The following is a 17,642-nucleotide window of genomic DNA, read 5'->3' as shown; positions in this document are numbered from 1 at the left end:
AGTGCCATGTCCAGGCTTTTCTTAAACCCCTCCAGAGATGGTGACTCCACCACCTCCCTGGGCAGCCCCTTCCAATGCCTAATGACCCTTGCTGAGAAGAAATGCTTCCTAATGTCCAACCTGAACCTCCCCTGGCGAAGCTTGAGGCTGTGTCCTCTTGTCCTAGCGCTGGTTGCCTGGGAGAAGAGGCCGACTCCCACTGCACTACAACCTCCCTTCAGGTAGTTGTAGACTGCACTAAGGTCACCTCTGAGCCTCCTCTTCTCCAGACTAAACACCCCCAGCTCCCTCAGCCGTTCCTCGTAGGTCAGACCCTCCAGACCCTTCACCAGCTTGGTCGCCCTCCTCTGCACTCCCTCCAACACCTCAACATCTCTCTTGAAGTGCGGGGCCCAGAACTGGACACAGGATTCAAGGTGTGGCCTCACCAGTGCCCAGTACAGAGGGATGATCACTTCCCCAGACCGGCTGGCTACACTTTTCCTAATAGAGGCCAGGATGCCATTGGCCTTCTTGGCCACCTGGGCCCACTGCTGGCTCACGTTCAGCCGGCTGTCAGTCAGCACCCCCAGGGCTCTTTCTCCATCTTTGCTCGGTTTTAGCTGTGCTGCTCGGAAAAGAGCCTCCCTGGGAGAGCGCGAGAATGACCCCGTGAGTGGGCTCTGCGTGTGCCTGCAGCAAGGAGTCACGGCAGGGCTCCCTGCGGGGCTCTCGTGGCAAACGAAGCCAGCGTTACTTTAAGCTACGCTCAGACCCAGAAGATGACCTTGTCGTTTAAACGATACAGTGCTGTGGGTCTCTCCCTGCCTGTCCTAATTCTGCGTGGAAAGAAAATGCAAGGTGGATGTAAAATGCATTTTTGTAGGCAAAAAAAATCTCAGAGTGTCCTTGGAGAAGGGCACGGGCCGGCCTGGGACAACGCCTGCCAAAACGCGGCCTCAGAGGACACTCTTCAACTGTCTCCTCTGCGCTGGCAGCGCTGCGTCAGCCAACAGTCTGCTGGATCAGCTGAAAGGTGAGAACCTGAGCACTGACAAAGCAGCATCAGATATTGAACCTTTAAATATTCATCACTCTCTTATCATGGAGCCTCTTCTAACCCTTTTTGTGTGGAAAGACCAACCCGAGGGAACGGGGGCTGCTGCCCCTGCCCGGCGAGCTGCACGCTCAGCTCTGGTTTGATTTCTATCTATTATTTGTGCACAACAAAAGCAGAATTAACTTTGGGTGGAAATGCAACTGCCCCTGTGGTTTTAAGGTTATGATCCCATTCTGGGAGTGATTCGTGAGCTGGCGGGTGCTCTGCTCCCTCCAAAAGCACAGCCCCGAGTGTGCACCCTAACTCACAGGGTCTTGGATTGGGGTCTGCGGGTGGGCTGCAGGCAGGACACAAGTTATATATAGTGCCATGCATTATACGTGGTTATTTGCCCAGAGAAGTTAAAGGAGGAGCAGGGATGGAGCTGAAATACTACTCTTGGAGCGAGTTTTTGCAAAAAAAATAGTAAAGGAGATGCCTGTATGGGGCAAACCCCCTCGTGTACCTTAGTAGCAGCTCTCAAGGACAGACAGCTCTTGTTGCTGTCACACAAGAGTGAACAAGCGAACACACGTGTTCTTGGCTACCTACCACCCCCCTGGGACTGCTTTTAAAGAGCCTCTTACCTCATGTCCAGACCGTTGAGGAACAGGATCCGGTCTCCAGCTTTGAGAGATGCCTTCTCAGCCGGGCTCCCTAAACGCACAGGGAAGGAGAGGGGCTTCAGCTGGCGGACCCCTGCTTCCAGGGGTGGGCTCCCAGCCCTCTGGCTGCTGTGTGCCCAGGGACACCCCCCAGGCAGGGTATCTGCTGCAGCTGGGTACTGGGCACGGCGATGCCAGCACCCAGCTTGCACTGGAAACACAGATATGATTTCAGGCTGTTCACTGCACACAGACACTTTCCACCTTTCAGCCTTGTAAAAGTCCCTCTTGCTCTTTTCTAGCAAACAGCAAGCACTTAAAAGTTTGTGTTCAGGCTAGAGATAAATAAGTGTCTTTGAATCTTGGGGCTGGAGGTTTTCTTACCTGGCAGAACAGACTCGATCCACACCGGGGCATGGCCACGTAGCGTGAAGCCAAAGCTCCTGTTGCCTTTATAAACTCGCACAGTTCTGCAGGTGAAAAAAGCCAGTGTGAAATCAGAGCCCAATATTTGCTTCTTGTTTCCTTTCCCAGCCTCAACAAAGCCCTGTTAGCCTGCGTGTCCCTTGAGTCCTCAAGCCCTCGATGCTCCCTGTGTCCCCACAAAGTCCCTTTGATACCAAAGTGTCTTTCAAACAGGACCCCTGGACATGCCCTGCCCGCAGGGAGAGGGGATGGAGGGAGGGTGAGCGTGGGTTTGGTGGCCCCAGATGGCCACAGTGCAGCTGCCTGTCCTGCCAGTGTCCCCAGCCTCTCCTGCCCGTGCCGGGGAGCGGAGGGAGCCCGTGGTGCAGAGCCAGCACGGGGTGGTGGGGAGTGATCTGGGGGGTGCTAGAAATGGCCCAGCCAAAACCTCGGGGAGGGCTGGGGGGATGTGGATGCTCTGGAGGCAGGAAGAGATGCTGCTGGTTTAGGGGCAGAGCCCCCGAATGTGGCCTCTTGCTCTGCATTAATTGCTGAATTCATAAACCCACCGTCCAGTCCTTCAAATCCAACGTGTTTTTAAAGTGGAACATGGGGTATAGCTTGTGTGTTACAGAGAATGAGAGAGACAGCGTGTTTTAGGAGGCAAAGATCTCGCAGGCTGATGAGAGAGAAATTAAATGCAGCTAGGAAATTTGGGAAGGAGCATTAGAAAATCTCCCTGCTGGGAGGCTGATGGGAGCTGGGAGTTGTTCCCCGCAGGCAGCTGGGGGAAGGCAACATCACCGAGATCATTTACAGCAGAAAGCCTGTTATAGGGATGGATCCTGCACTGGCAGGGAGGGAGACTGTGGGGGAACTGGATTTTGGATAAGTCACACCAAAAATTACCCTGGTGGGGTGTTGTGCTGCAGCCAAACACCCTGGAGATACCGGCTGGAGGCAGGGGAATAGCTCGGGATGTGCCTGTGACAGCGCAGTCCCTCCTGGGAGGATTCCCTGGCTGCGCTGGCACACCAAACCCTGCTCTGTCGTTCGTGAGATGGGGCTGGGAGCAGGGCAGGAGCCACCGCCAGCGCGGCAGCACCCCTCGGCCCTCCGGGGCTGCCGAGCTCTGGCCACATGGGCAGCGGGAACTGGTGAATCCCCTGTGCACTGGGGACTGTCCGACCTTCCTCCCATGGCCTCGCACATGGACACCTGCTGGGGCAGGGCAGGATGACACAGCCTGCTCTGTGCCCAGGCACCCTGCGTTCCCCTGGCATGGCTGGGCACCCTGCATCCCGCTGCCACAGTGGGGTACCCTGCATCCCACTGCAGCCCACCCAGCACCAGAGCTGACATCCCCTCGCAGCCTACAAGTCCCACCATCTCAGCTCCACACATGGCTCGTCCCAGCCAGCCCTGCAACAGCGAGGGGGCAGAAAGGGTGACCCGGAGCTGGGTCAAGGGGTGCAAATGTGCCCAGCCTTCGAGAGGGAGAGGTCTTTGTTCGTAGAAACCTTTAGGTTGGAAAAGACCTTTAAGATCATTGAGTCCATCCTCATCCCAGGAGGATTTCATCTGCTCTGCACACAGAAGACATCTCCTTTCCTGGTGCCTTTCCCTTGCATCCCTCCCCTGTGCCACCATCCACGCCAAATCCCGCAGTGCCGCCGTGAACTCGAGGGCATCTGGGAGAGGTGTTACCTGCGGGCAGCCCCCGAGGCCACATTGCTGGTGATGAGCGAGGTGGTTTTCCGCAGGCTCTTGCTGGTCTCCTCGTGGCTGCGGGGCACGGAGCTGGCGCGGGTGGAGACGAGGAGCCGCTCCTGGTGGTCCTCGCTCCGGCTGCGCCGCAGGCGGTTGCTGTGCTGCTGGCTCTTGGAGCGGCAGAGCTTGCTGATGAGGCTCTGCGACACCACCTCGTCAAAGCGCTGCCGGTGCTTCTTGGGGATGAAAATCCTGGGAAAAATGACACAAGGGAGAGGAGTGAGGAGCGGGGCTGGCGCAGCCGTGACCCAGAGCGCCGGATCTGGCTGTACCTGGGAAAGGAAAGGTCAGAGCAGCCCCAGCCCCGTGAGCGCTCTTGGCTTCAGTCCTCTCTGGAGCTGCAGATGCCAGGGCTGGGGACGCCGGCTCCATCTCCTGCCCCGTCCCCTGTCCCCTGCATGGCTCCATCGGGGCGAGGAGGTCGGAGACCTCCACAGCGCAGTGCTTACAGAGACTGACTCAAACAGCTCAGTTCCTGCTCTCATCCCGTCCCAGACCCCTTGAGCTGCTGGTCCCAGTGCGCTGGTGACGAGGTTCAGCTCAAGCCCCAGGTTAGCTGCCTCGCCCCATGCTGACAGGCGGGGAGCCGGCTGGGCAGGGGAGGACCCTTGCCCCTGCAGTGCCCATCCCATTGCAACCCCGCTCCTCACTGCGTGGTACCCATGACCCCAACATGCAAGTGTCCCTGTGTTGCCGACGCCAAACTGCCTCCTCCAGACCCGCTTCTTCCCCAGCACATTCTGGGACCCCCAAAATGTTGCTCCCCATCTCCTGCCCCAGCCCCTCTGCTGGGAGCCCTCCACTCTGCTCTCCTGGGCTCCAGCCTCATCTTCTGCCACCCCCCAGCTCCTACTACAGCCAGGCAGGAGCCCCACACCCCATGGGAGATGCTGGTGCTGCGGGGACGAGGACGGGCAGGGTGATGCTGCAGGCAAGGGGACAGCACTGGGAACTTGCTGCATTTCAGGTCACCTCCCCTCTGCCCAGTCAGAGCTGCTCTGCCAGCAGCCACGTGGCCTTTGTGTCCCACACAGGGACCCCTCGGGACCCTCGGGGGATGCACAGAGAGCGCAAAGAGGGATCCCAGGAGGGTGCGTCTGCACCGGTCCCACCCCGTCCCAGGGCTCACCCCTGGAAACGCTTTTCCATTTCCTTCTGCCACCGCAACAGAGATGCTGACACCCCGCTCACCTACGCCTGCCCTCCCGTTCACACGTTTAGGGGCTTCTGGAGGAGCTGCTCTCCCCGTGTGTTTCTATAGCAACTCCTCCCTGCGCCCGGACCCCGCTGCCTCTCGCAGCTGCAATTGCTCGTTAGACAATACCATCTTGTGAGGTTCATTAGTGCTCCTCACCTCGCGGCGCGCGAGGCCGCGCTCCCTACATTAGCACAGACCCCGGAGGGGGGATGTGAGCATCCCTGCCAAACCCCGGGGAGCGCAGCTCCGGGGGCACTGCCTGGGCACCAGAGGACCCAGAGCAAGGCGCTCCGAGGGGCTGCACCTCCCTGCTGCCAGCACAACGTGGCTGGGACGACGGCCGGCTGCTAACGAAGCGTGGCCAGAGAGGCTGGGGCTGCTGGGGGGCTCCCGTGGGTCTCTCCCATCCCTCGGGCAACCTCACCAAAGGAACCCAAAAGCCTGGGCGAAGCCAGAGGAGAAGGAGGGGGAGGCTGCAAACCCCAAACCTACCGGCAGAACCCACACTGATGCTCACGCTGAGCAGGAGCAGACAGATCGCAAACCAGCCCGAGGCTGACGTGTGCTCACACAAAGCGTTTGGGATAATTTAAAATAAGTTAACACATCAGTACGATTCACAGTCAGTTTGTGATCAAGCAGCAGCTAGAAAAAGAGTGAAATCGTGCTAATAAATAGCTGGCCCAGCTGTAAGCAGGCTCCTGGGGGAACACAGGCTGCCACGGCCCGGGGCAGAGGAGGACACCGGGCAGCGGGTCCCGGCAGGACCCCGCGCCCCTGCCCTGGGACACGGCCGGGTTCCTTGCCGGCGAAACGAGCACGCTCCCATTTAAGTTGGCCAAATTAAATTGGCCTGGCTCATTCCAGCAGCGCTGCCCCACTTTGCGCTGACTGCGGGCTGGCAGACATCGGGGTGAGGAGCCAGGGATGGCTCGCTCCATAACCGGGCACGAGGACGGGCTTTAAGGGCTTCACCGTGAACTGACACGGTGCTAGAAGTAAAACAGTGTCTTAGCAAGGAGAGGAGCTAAGTGACCAGTAAAATAAGCCTATTAAAGCATGCAGAACAGTTTCCTTCCGCAATACTCTTGGAGAGAACTTGCAGCGCGGCCTCGGGGAGCCCAGGATGGCCCCGTGCTGCCGGGGGCTGGATCCCCCGAGCGCCCCGCAGGTCAGCGGGTGCTGGCCCCCGGACTGTGCGCGCTCAGGTCTGGCCCTTATCGAGGGACCCATCAAAGGCAGCACATGGGGAGGCGTTAATCAGTGCTGATGTCTCAGCCTGTCCTCTGCTCTGGTGCAATGCCGCCTGTGCAGCATGCACCAGCACTGGCACTGGCACCAGCACCGGCACCAGCACCGGCACCGGCACCAGCACGGGGCAGATGGTGCCCGGTACTCAGCAGGAACCAGAGCCATCTCTCTCCGCAGTGCCTGCCGTCCCGTGGGACGAGCCCAGCTCCAGGGAGCACGGATGCACCCACCCTGTTTGCAGAGGTCAGGCTGGGACCAGCGCAGAGCCCGTGTCCCAGCAGTACCGCAGGCTGCACGTGCCCGTGGGAGGGCTTGGGAGCCATGCAGCGCTGACCTCCTGCCTTCAGCATCCTCTTCCTCCTCCTCGCGTGCTCCAGGTCAGCCCTGGCTCTGTTCCCTGTTGGAGAGGGGACGGGAAAGGCATCCCCAGCCCTGGGCACTGCAGCCCTGCGCCCGCTCCCCAGCCCTGGTGCACCCACCCTCTCCTGCAGCCGTGTCAGCTCATGCTCTTCGGGAGGGCTCAGTCTGCTCTAACACACAGATACGAATTCAGGGCATTTTCCAGGCGGGGGGAGGCCCCAGAAACTGCTTCGCTTTCGCTCCCTCTCCGAAGCAGCCCGGCCGGGAGGGCAGCACGCTGCCACGGGGCAGGAGCCCACCGGGCAGAAGCCAGCGCGCCTGGCCCCAGCTGCCCGGCCCGGCTCTGGGGCTCACCTCGGCAGAGGATGTTTGGCACATCGTGGTCTCTGTCACACTCACTATTTTTAAGGCACTGAGCTCACCCGGACGGTCCCACCCCGGGATGCCAAGACTCACCAGCGCAGGACGCGTCCCCTCGAGCGGGGCGGCAGCAGCAGCAGCTCCAGCCTTGGCAGGAGCAGGTGAAAGCAGCCCCCAAGTTCGCTCAGAGCTCGCACTCAGCTGGGGCTGGGAGCGAGGGGTCCCCGGTCCTCGCTCCATCACAGCCCCTGCGCCACGCAGCACCCCCAGACCCCCGTCCTCAGCGCCCAGCGCTTTGCTGGACTATAGTCATGGAGACAAAGCAGACCCCGACGTGCTCTTCTGCCTCTCCCCAGCCCCCCGCCCCCAATTTTTCACCCGAGCTTTGCCCGACTCCCCCAGCAGCGTGCCCCGCTGGGTGCCCACGCCGCAGGGAGGCAGGGGAGGCGTCGCGGGGACGTGTGCCGGGACACGAGGCGTTCCCGGCTCACCCAACGCCGCGCGCGAGCCGCGGAGGAGCGGAGCGGAGAGACGTACCGAAAATGCCGAGAGAAACTCCGGTCCTTCCCCATTTGTCAGGGCGCGGTGGGAACAAAAGGGAGCCGCTTCAGATCCTCATGCAGCTGAGCCTCAGCCTCGGCTCACGCCCACGACAACCAAACCGCGCGCCAGCCGGTGCCCCCCTGCCCCGTGGCACCCCCGCGGTGCGCGGGGACCGCGGCCAGATGGGCCGGCAAACTCTGCCGGGGCTGAGCCCCTGCTTCCCTTCGCCCTCACCTCCCCGGGCAGGGGTTTACCATCTACCCAGTGCCTCTTTTTTCTATCAATTGTGTTTTAGTGCCTGCTCTGCCCTCCCTGCCCCGGCTCTGCCCCGGCTCGCGGCGACGAAGCCTCTCGCTTTCCCTAAAAACTGCAGCCGCTGTAATTTCCAGCTGGAACGATCTCGTAACAGAAAGGAGGGCACGGCTCCGCGCCGAACTCCGGGGGGATGCCTCCCCGGTGCTAATTAGTTGACTTCTAAAGTGCTTCTGTTTAAATTACAGGCTGCTGTAATGGGTGAGAAACCTTAAAGGCAAACGGCATCGGGGGCAGGTGCGTGGCTGCTGGGCGCGCAGGCGGAGGAGCCACCCAGGCTGGACCAGGACCAGGACCAGGACCAAGACCAGGACCAGAGTCATGGGCCCAAACCTTCCCACAAGCCATGGAGCATCATTTACCCCCAGGATAACACAGCAGCGCTTTGCACTAGGGATAGAAGATAAAAAGAAACATCTTTAATTTAAATAACGCCATCTTTAAACGCAGCACTTGCATTTGATGACGAGGATGTGAAGTTTCCAAAGCTGCCAACATCAGATACAATCTCCAGGTAGCAAAGGAAGGAAAAAATGAAAAATGCACAGTTTAGCCCCAAAACAACTAGCAAAGACCTGACCTTGAGTCTGTTGGAAAAACACATCCCAGGGTGAATTGAAACACTGAGCTACACTTGGGTGATGTCTGAATTGCTGCTGTGCAAACAGCTACCGGTCTGGAAAAGCCCTTCTGCCCCAACGGCGTGCCCCAAGGCTAAAACCCACGCGCTTTCGGGAGGGAAAACCCTTGTACTGCTTTACCCACGTCACTCTCACCTCTCCCGAAACCACTGTCGCTGCTGAGGACACAGAGACCTTCAAAGAAACCCCCAGGAAAGCTTTTTTTGCAGCTTCCATCCTGCCTGGCATCGCCCGACGGGTATCGGGGACGGTGGCCAGGTCAGTGGGTGCAAACAGCTGCTCCATGCAGCCCCGGCCTCACGGACAGGCGCCCAGACCCCCTGTGGCACCCGTGGGACTGTGCCAGGCGCTGTGCCAGGGAGACACAGGGCCACTGGCACCTCCTGCACGCTCCATGCCCTGCACCAGCACCCCACACCACCCCGGGGCGCAGGGACTTGGGTCACCCCCTGCTTTTCAGAGCCGCAGAGAGCAGCCACCTGCCCCCACCCTGCTTTCTGCTGGGAGCACCGGGACAAACGCAGCTTTCTGTGTTTTCTTTAAGATACCGGGAAACTCAGCCCAAGGAACCACTTCCCAAAAGAAGTCACGGATCAGTGGTGGTGTGCAAGCGGCCAGGCCAATCCACTCCACATTACAGCTGTAGTTCGATTTGTCAAAAGAAATTAATCTCCTAAAACAGGAGATTTAGCACGGAGGCATTTTGGCCGTGACCTATTTGAACTCAGCCGACACAAAAGGAACTCCCCTCCCGATTGTTTTCACCGCTGGCACATTTTTTCCCCGCTGCCCTAATTCCCCTGTTTGGGCAGTTGGCCATACGTCCGGCCACCAGATTAGGGATTTCTGAAAACGGAAGCAAACGAGAGCTGCTTTTCCTCCATTATCACCCTGCGTCTGCCCGGGTCGCGGGCAGGAGGATGGTGGTGACGTGGGATTCGGGGGGGTCACCCAGGCTGCATGGGCACCTGAGAGAGCCAGAAAGCTCCCCCCGAGCCTGGGGGAGCGGGTACGGGGAGGGGGGACAAGTGGGGAAGCAGCACAATCCATAATATATAAATCCTGATGGCTAAAATGAAATTTCTTATCCCGAGACAGTCACAGATGGCTGGAGTATTTTAATACGGGAACACGCCAAGTGATTTTATTGCCATGAAAACCAAGCCGAAGCGAATAGATTGTGTTGGGAGCATTATTAAATGAAGTCGGTAGAATTTCTCCCCTAATAAGGGAACCCCCGATGGGCAGCGATTTTATCTTTGTCAGGGATCAGAAGTGCCCAACCCAAGCGCTGCTCGCCCTGGCCCGGCAGCTTCGGCTGCCCGCTGCGGCTCTCGCCCAGAGGCTGCTCGGGATGCAAACCCGTCACCAAACAGCAAAGTGACAAACTGCCCCCAACTGTTTCCCTGCAGCAGAGCGAAGCACAACGTGACTTAAAGGAGATCCACACCACAGAGCAGCCTGAACAGCCCGAGAGTTATCACCTCACAAACCAACACGGCTGGATGCGCTCCGGAGCACGATGCATCCCGCGGCTTAAATCCAGGTTAATGGGACAACGTCCGTGCAAGCACCAACACCGGTGCTTTATGCACCAGCTTTTGTACCACTGCAGGGCAGCAGGGAGGAGGGCAGCTGCGTTTCCATCGCTCCCCCAGTCCTACTGCAAACAGATGTTTCAAACCTAAATGCCACTTGCCGGGAGCTGGTGCAATGCTGGCACGGATCCCCCCGGCACCGCTGGGCTCAGATCCCCTGGCACCTCCAGGCTCAGATCCCCCCTGGCACCGCTGGGCTTGGATCCCCCCGGCACCGCTGGGCTCAGAGCACAACTTTGGCCCCCCGAGCCCTGGGAAACGCCGGCGGTCACTGCGCCAGCACTGCAGAGCCCTCTGGTGCAGAGCCGGCACCGCTCCCCTCCTGGAACCGCAGCTCTGCCCTGGTTTGAAAACAGCTCAGAAATCAGAGCAGCGCCGAGAGGCGTGAGCCCCTGGGACCCCGACCTGCCCAAAATAACCCGCTCCCCTCCCCACACCAGCGCGAGACGCACGCAGCCCCTGCACACACGCTCGGCACGGCTGCAGCCACGGGGAGATAAACCCCGTGGCTCCCCCGGGACCGGGGTAACATCAAATAAGAGATTTCCCTCTCCCCGGCAGAGCCACGATGCTGGTGGAGCCCCTGATGAGAGCAGCTCCGATGCAATACGGATGCTAAGAGTTAATTAACTTTTAGCACATCTCATTTTGGCAGCGCCGGGGGTTGCTAGATGCGAGAATTAAGCTGCTTTAAACCCATTCCCCTCCCAGCCCCCCGGGCTCCCAGGAAAGGTCCGTTCTCACTCACCCGAGGCAGCTCATCTTGCCCCCTCGCTGCCGTGTTTCAGCATCCTTGGGCAGAACTACAGTTGGGCACTTTCCTGCACGCTCCGGCCATATGGGCAGGGGATGGGAGCAGGGAGGAACCGGTGCGGCACGTGCGTTATCCCCGCTATCCACAACCAAACGGATGAAGAAGATATCAGCAAATTAAAATCTGCAGGAGCTTAATTCTGGGCAAATGGGATGAAATCCGTTTGAGCTAAAAAAAACAAACCACCAACACTGGAAAAAGCCCAGGCTGAGGACAGACGGGAGGACGAGAGGTGTCTGCAGCCCCGGGTCGATCCGTGCGCTGAGTCGGGGGGTCTTGAGTTACGCTGCACTGCAGCACCTCGCAGGGAGCACGATAAAGCCCGGGGGGAGCCCGGGGAGGGGACGGGCAGGGGAGGGAGGACAGCCAGCAGCAGCAACGGCCCGAAAATAAATACAGCTGGTGCAGAGAGAAGATCCAATCAGGCCAGCGCGAGGGTCAGCGGCAGACGGGGACGCACCGGCCGCCTGGCTCTGCGTGCCGGGGCCCGGGGCTGCGGGTGAGGCGAGTGCTGGGGACCCTCGTCAGCATCACCCCGGCATCGCCCCCAGCATCCCTCCCCAGTCCCTGGCTGGCGGCACCACCGTCACCAGAGGGAAGGGGCTTGTCCCAGCCCCTCCGAGGGCTCTGCTCCAGGCTTCGTAGGGCTGGAGGCACGGGTGAGCTCGTGGGGTGCGGGTGTGTGGGGCTGCCCCCTGCATCTCGGGCGAACACAGCCCATGGGAACAGCGGGGCCGGGCACAGGGATGCCCGGGCTGGCTGGTGGGTGCCCGCGTGGTCCCACACCCGCCCTCACACAGCTCCGTGTGCCGCAGGGGTGGTCCCACGGGGGTGGCCCTGCAGGACGAGGCAGCCACACCAGCACCCATCCCCAGCGCCAGCGCCGGAGCCAGGACCCATCCTTGCCCAAACCCCCCACACAGCCCTTCCCCAGCCCCGAGGTGCCAGCGGGGTGCAGACCCCAGACCCCTCCTCAGCCAGCAACGGCCCGAACCAGCTCGAGCCGTGCGGAAATCACCCACAGGAATTCACTGCAGCCCCTAAACCCAGAGCACCAGTCAGTGGGTTATTATGAGCATAAAAAGCTCTTGCTGGGCAGCCAACCCATCAGATGGGCATCCCCGGGATAAGCAGCTGGTATCAGCACCCACGGAGCTGCCCCCGCCGCCCCAGCACCCCGCAGCTGGGAACCCTCGTCTCCAAAGCACCTTTTTTTTTTTTTATTTTCTTGACTTCATTTCATTAAGATTAGACAGTAAATCTTTTCCCTAAGCTAAACATTTCTTTTCCATTAAACTGAGCTCAGCTGCCTGATTTACGGTGTCTCTTGCCCCAGCCCCGGTGTTGCCCTTTCACACGGGGGCACAGGGCGGCCGTGGCGTTTGGCTCCGTTATTGGGGGGGTGTAACATGGTGCTGCCCCACAGCATCGCGGGGGACAGCAGCACCGGGTCTGGCCAGGCTCCCCTCCACTGGGACAGGGGCTGCTGGGATGGGGACACGCTGTGGGAGACCTGCTGTGCCCCCGCAGAGGGGTTTGGGTCCAGAGGAAAACTTAGGCGCCGATTCAAATCCCCTCTATAAAAAAATCTGTATAATTCCCCAGGGATGAAGGCAAAGGGGGTCTCCCGGGCGTTTGGGGCATTTCCATGGATTTTTTTTGGGGAAAAGACTTTTTTCTGAATTGTGGGTGTTGGTTTTTTTGACTGGGACTCGTTTGGGGTGGTGGCTGAGGCAGAGCTCGGTGCCATCCATCCCTGCCCCCAGCCTCAGCCGTTTACCCATCAGGTCCCTCCATCCCGGGGGACAGAACAGCCCCGATGCGGGCACCTGGACAAGGCGGCTGCCGCGGAGGTGACTGTCCCCTCCGCACCCCGGCTCTGCAGGGGTCTGTGCCCGTCCCTGCCCAGGTATGGGGGGCCCTGGGCAGAGCAGGGGGACACCGTGGCAAGAGCCACCGACCCGCTCTCCCCATCCTCCCCACCACCGGATCACGGCAGCACGACGGAGACCCCGGCACGGGGCCGTTGTTATGGTAACGGTAATATCTTGCAATTCCACTGATTAAAGCAGGAATTGGAAAGCCAGGACCAGAGCGGGGCCAGATGGAGACCTGATTCCCTGATGGCCATCGTCTCAGCCTGGCCGTAATCCCCACCACGTGTCCCTGCACCGGCACCGTCCCGCAGTGCCGGCCCGCGCTGCAAGGAGAGCAGCACACCGGCTGCACCGGCTGCACCCCCGCGGCACGGCTCGAGGGGTGCCAGGACCCCGGGCCCCAGCGCAGCATTGCCAGGGCATCCCGGGATCAGTGGCCACAGCCCCGGCCCCCCGGGATGCTGCGGGCAGTGCCGGCCTGGTGACAGCCCAGGGACCCGACAGAGACCCCCAGCCGCCGCTGCTGCTCCTGCTCCAGCCCCGGCCGTCCTCTCGCCTTGCAGAGCTCGGTTTATTTTCTGGCCAGGCTCTTGGAGAACCGCCAGCTGTTCTGCAGCTCTAATCCCATCTCCCTTTTGAATCGACGGCCAGAAACGGGAGCCACGTCCAGAGCTGTGTGCGGAGGTGGTGGCTCCGTGGGGCCGGTGACCACCGCTCCTTGCAGGGACAGGGATGGTTGGCGGTTGGTGCACTGCCAGCCACCCCGGGCAGGACAGCCACGCAGGCTGGGGGGCATGGGGGTGCCAGGCTGAGACCCCACCAAGCTCCGCTCTGCTGCCCCTTGGAAAGGGGGCTGGCATCCCCCCCGTGGGACCCTCCCCAGCCATGCAGGTGGGTGCCCGTGGTGTGCTGCCCAGCTTGGCAGCACGGAGGTGGCTGCCACCCTGTACCTGATGTTGTCAATCAGGTGCTGGTGGGACTCCTGGGTGAGGACCATGCAGAGGGCGTAGGCCAGGTACTCCACCTTCCGCTCCGCCGCGTACTGCTTCAGGACGGTGAACACCTTCTCCTTCACCTCTGGCTGGTCCCCGAGGATGGCATCCACCTGCGGCACGGGAGCCGGGAAAGAAGAGGGAAGGGGCACTGAGCAGCAGAGCAGTTCACTGTGCGTACGGAGGCACTGGGGGGGCAGAAAACGTGTCCGCCTCGTTGCAGCACCTGGTCAGCCAACGAGGAGGGAACCCATGTGGGGAGGAAAGACAACTTCAGCGTCCCTGGTATCGCTGTTGTGCGTGTTATGAACGTCGCAGACCCCACGTGGCCCCGCAGGAGAGGCTCTGGCAGGGCTGCGCTGGGACCCGGTGGGTTGGTCTGGAGCCTGCCTGGCAGAGGACACCGCGGTGGGCTTTGGGGGGTATCTGAGCCTCTCGCTACACCGTGATCCCCCGGGCAGCACCGTCCTAAGGTTAGCACTGGGAGGCTGCAGGGAAGCGGGGAGAGGGAGCACTGGCCCTGGAACAGCATCGGCAGCTTCCAGCCGTCCTCTCCATCTGTGACAGCCATGACAGGCAGACTAATTAGCTAATTAGCACCCAGCCAATTACCCTGCATGGGACCCTCCCTTATTAGCCTCTCCCCAGGCCAGTGGGCTGTGCTGGGTTGTGGGTGCTGCTGCCTTGCTGCAGCCTGGCTGGGTGCAGCAGACATGCAGGATGCAGAAACTCCTCGGGACCCCCCTGCAGGTGCTGAGTTTTCCTGTGAGGTGACAGGTTTGTGCTGACAGCAGGTTTAACTGCCTCCCTCCAGCCCTGTGAGTGCAGGGGGAAGCAGCACTGAGGGCAGGGAGCCCCTTGCCCTTCCCCAGTGCCACCGCTGCAGCAGGGGTGCTGCTGGGCATCACCCGCCTGAGCCCCCTGCGCCAGCTGGGAGAGGACCTTGCCCAGGGAAGGGGAAGAGCTGTTTTCTCCCGGCGCTCGTCCCACTTGGCAGCTCCCCAGGAAGGACCATCACCGGCCCTGCCACCCCCAGCGCAGCCCTCCAGGTGCTGCTGGGCTGGCGCAGCTGCCATGCAAGTGCTGCAGGGGCTCCCGGCATCAGCAGCGCTTCAAGGTTACTGAATCTGGGGCAGCCCTGGCAGCCTGTCCCCTGGGCAGGCTTGCAGGCTTTTCAGTCCCAAGGTCCAGCCCAGCAATGACAAAGACCCTGGTGCTCCTGGTGGGCTGAATCCCAGGGCGCTGCTGTTAAATTCTGGCCTGGGCTGAGACTGAAGGGCTTGAGGGGGTGGGAATGGGAGGGTGCTGCCACCCCTCATGTTGGTGCAGTCCCTGGTGTGTCCCTGAGTGTTCAGGGGACAAGAGGAGATGTTGACCTGGAACTGAGACCCTGAGCACCTCCAGCTCTTTAGGTGAAGCCCCCCCAGCTGCCAGGACACCTGGCTCCAGCCCTGGCCCCACTGCCACCGGTGCTGCCACCAGTCTGTGTGCCAGGTGAGTGCCATTCGAACAGGGGTGGGAAAAGCCTCCATACCTCAGGCTTGTGAGTGCCCTGTGGGCACGAAACGCAAACCACGGGCACCCTCCGACCTTCCAGCCTTGCGGCAGGGGGGCAGGAGTACCCGGGTGCTCATGGCACCGGCACCTGCACCAGCAGCACCCACCAGAGCCGAGCTCCCAGGTAAGTGAGGGGATAAAGCACCCCGCTGGGTTTTATTATTTTCTGCATCGTGCAAAAAAATGAAGCCACTTAAAACATCTGCGCCATTAACTCCCTCTGGAGAGGCGTTTGCCAGCCGAGCTGCGCTCGAGCACCCGGGAGCCAGCGACACGTGTGCTCTGCAAACCTGCTTCTGCCCGGGGTGTCATGGGGGGCTTTGCTGGGTGGGGAAGGGGGGTGGCAGAGGTGCTGCTGTGGCTGCTCGGTGGGGAAGGGACACGGCAGAGGTGCTGCTGCGGGAGCTCGCAGCATCGCGACCAGCTTGCTCGCTTCAAAAGTGCTCTCCTGGGATCATCCAGGAAAAGTTTACGTGGTGTAATGTGACTTCACAAGATGGAGGCAGCGTGGAACAGCCTCTCATCCTCTTGTTAATCTCCTGTAAGCAGCAGGTATCCGTTTCACCCGCGATGCTCTGCCTTATGAATCCAGACCTCAGAGCGTATTTGTGAATCTGCAATGTAAAAGCTGACTGAGGGGATTCAGCTCATACCCACGAATCTCTTTATGAATGTCTCGTTCCTTTATTAGCTCAGGATCAAAGAAAACACAAGCCTCGTTATTTTCATAGCAGTATTTTAAAAGGCTACTGTGAAATGGAAATTAGAAAGATTACAAAAACAACCACGATCAAATTTATAATTAGCACGAGGCGATGTGTTTGGTAAACTACCCACTAGGCAGCCTTCAGGAGCACAATGAAGGTGTAATCACATTGTTGTTTTCCCTTTGCAGCAAAATAAGAGCTCAAATGTCTGCGGGATGACATGCTCAAGCTTTGAAGGGACGTCCAGACATGCAGGAGAGAAGGATCTCTCTCCTGGGTTTCCACAGGCTCTGGTAGTGCAAAGGAGTAAGTATTTGGGGTCACGCCCAGAGGATCTCCAAGCTCTTTGCAGCATCCCTCTACTCTCCCAGGGGTTATTGAAATACAGGTGATTATCAGACCCTCTCTCAGGCGCTGATGCCCTGGCCCTGCACCCCAGCCCTGGGACCAAGCCAGGAGCATCCTCCCGTCCCAGCGTGCTGCATGGGCTGAACGCAGCAACCTCCAAACCGCTCAGTGCAGGGGCTACCCCAAGCCACGGATACTTGCCCTGAGCCCCGGACGCTTGCCCCCCACCCCAGCCTTACCTTTTTGCTGAACTCCTGCGCTTTCTGCCTCCTCTCCTGGCGCACGGCGTCGGCGCTGGCGACGGGGTCCCACGTGCTGGCCCCGTGCTGTGGCCGCAGCAGCCCCAGCCGCAGGGGCCGCCCGTGGCAGGACCCCACCAGAGCGGCCGCCGCTTCCTGCAGCATCACCCACGTCCCGTTGACTTCCAGCACGTAATCCCCTGGCTCCATCCCGCAGGCAGCCGCGGGCGACTCCGGGCTGACGCTGGCCACTCGCGGGGGGCTGCCGCTCGCCAGCTCGAAGCCGAAGCATCCTCGGGGACTGGGGTGGACGTCAACATGCTGCAGGCGGGAGACCACCCCGATGCTGGGGGGCACGTTGCCGCAGCGCCTGGCCAGCCCGAGCAGCGCCTCGCAGCCCAGGGAGGAGACAGGCTGCCCCTCGATCTCCAGCACCTCGTCACCCGGCCGCAGCCCCGCCGCCGCCGCGGCGCTGCCCTCCTGCACCCAGAGGATGTAGCACGGACCCGTCCCACTTATCTTGAACCCGAAGGCCTCGGGCCAGCCCTGGTTGGTTGCCGGCATGGCTGCAACTGGAAAAGAAGGGGGAGAAAAAAGGAGCTGTGGTGGGTTTTGGGTCCTTAACGTTAACTCCTGTAGATGCTACACGGATCCCCTTGGGTGTGGGGGGTCCAGTCTGTGCTGCACCCTCCCCACCGTGGGAAGTGTCCCCAAGAGGGACACTGTTCCTCTGCATTTCCCTAAAAAATAGCTTTTTATTCTTCTACCAGCAGGCTGCTGGCAGCGCCACTGTCATTAGCAGTGAGGAAGCTGAGCTGGCTGGGAAGGTTGGGGCTCGGCACCCGGACCCTAACGAGTAGATGTGGTGCTTAGGGCCATGGTTCAGTGGTGGACGTGGCCGTGGTAGGTGAACAGTTGGACTTGATGATCTTAAAGGTCCTTTCCAACCAAAACAATCCTGTGATTCTATTCTAACCCCCCTCCCAG

The 17,642-nt window shown here is 60.5% G+C and overlaps 1 protein-coding gene across 1 annotated transcript in view; it reads right to left on the bottom strand.

Annotated features, from left to right (window-relative positions):
• GRID2IP (Grid2 interacting protein) overlaps positions 1-17,219 on the bottom strand; it is a 32,346-nt gene extending 15,127 nt beyond the window's left edge. The window contains 6 exon segments of the mRNA XM_068423531.1: positions 1,666-1,735; positions 2,068-2,153; positions 3,796-4,050; positions 13,763-13,917; positions 16,656-16,710; positions 16,828-17,219. Of these exon segments, the coding sequence (XP_068279632.1) occupies positions 1,666-1,735; positions 2,068-2,153; positions 3,796-4,050; positions 13,763-13,917; positions 16,656-16,710; positions 16,828-17,219 (1,013 nt within the window).
• Positions 17,220-17,642: the final 423 nt, after the last annotated feature.

This window comes from Nyctibius grandis, chromosome Z (genome assembly GCF_013368605.1).
Source record: "Nyctibius grandis isolate bNycGra1 chromosome Z, bNycGra1.pri, whole genome shotgun sequence".
Lineage (NCBI taxonomy): Eukaryota > Metazoa > Chordata > Aves > Nyctibiiformes > Nyctibiidae > Nyctibius > Nyctibius grandis.
This window is presented reverse-complemented; position numbering and strand designations above follow the sequence as displayed.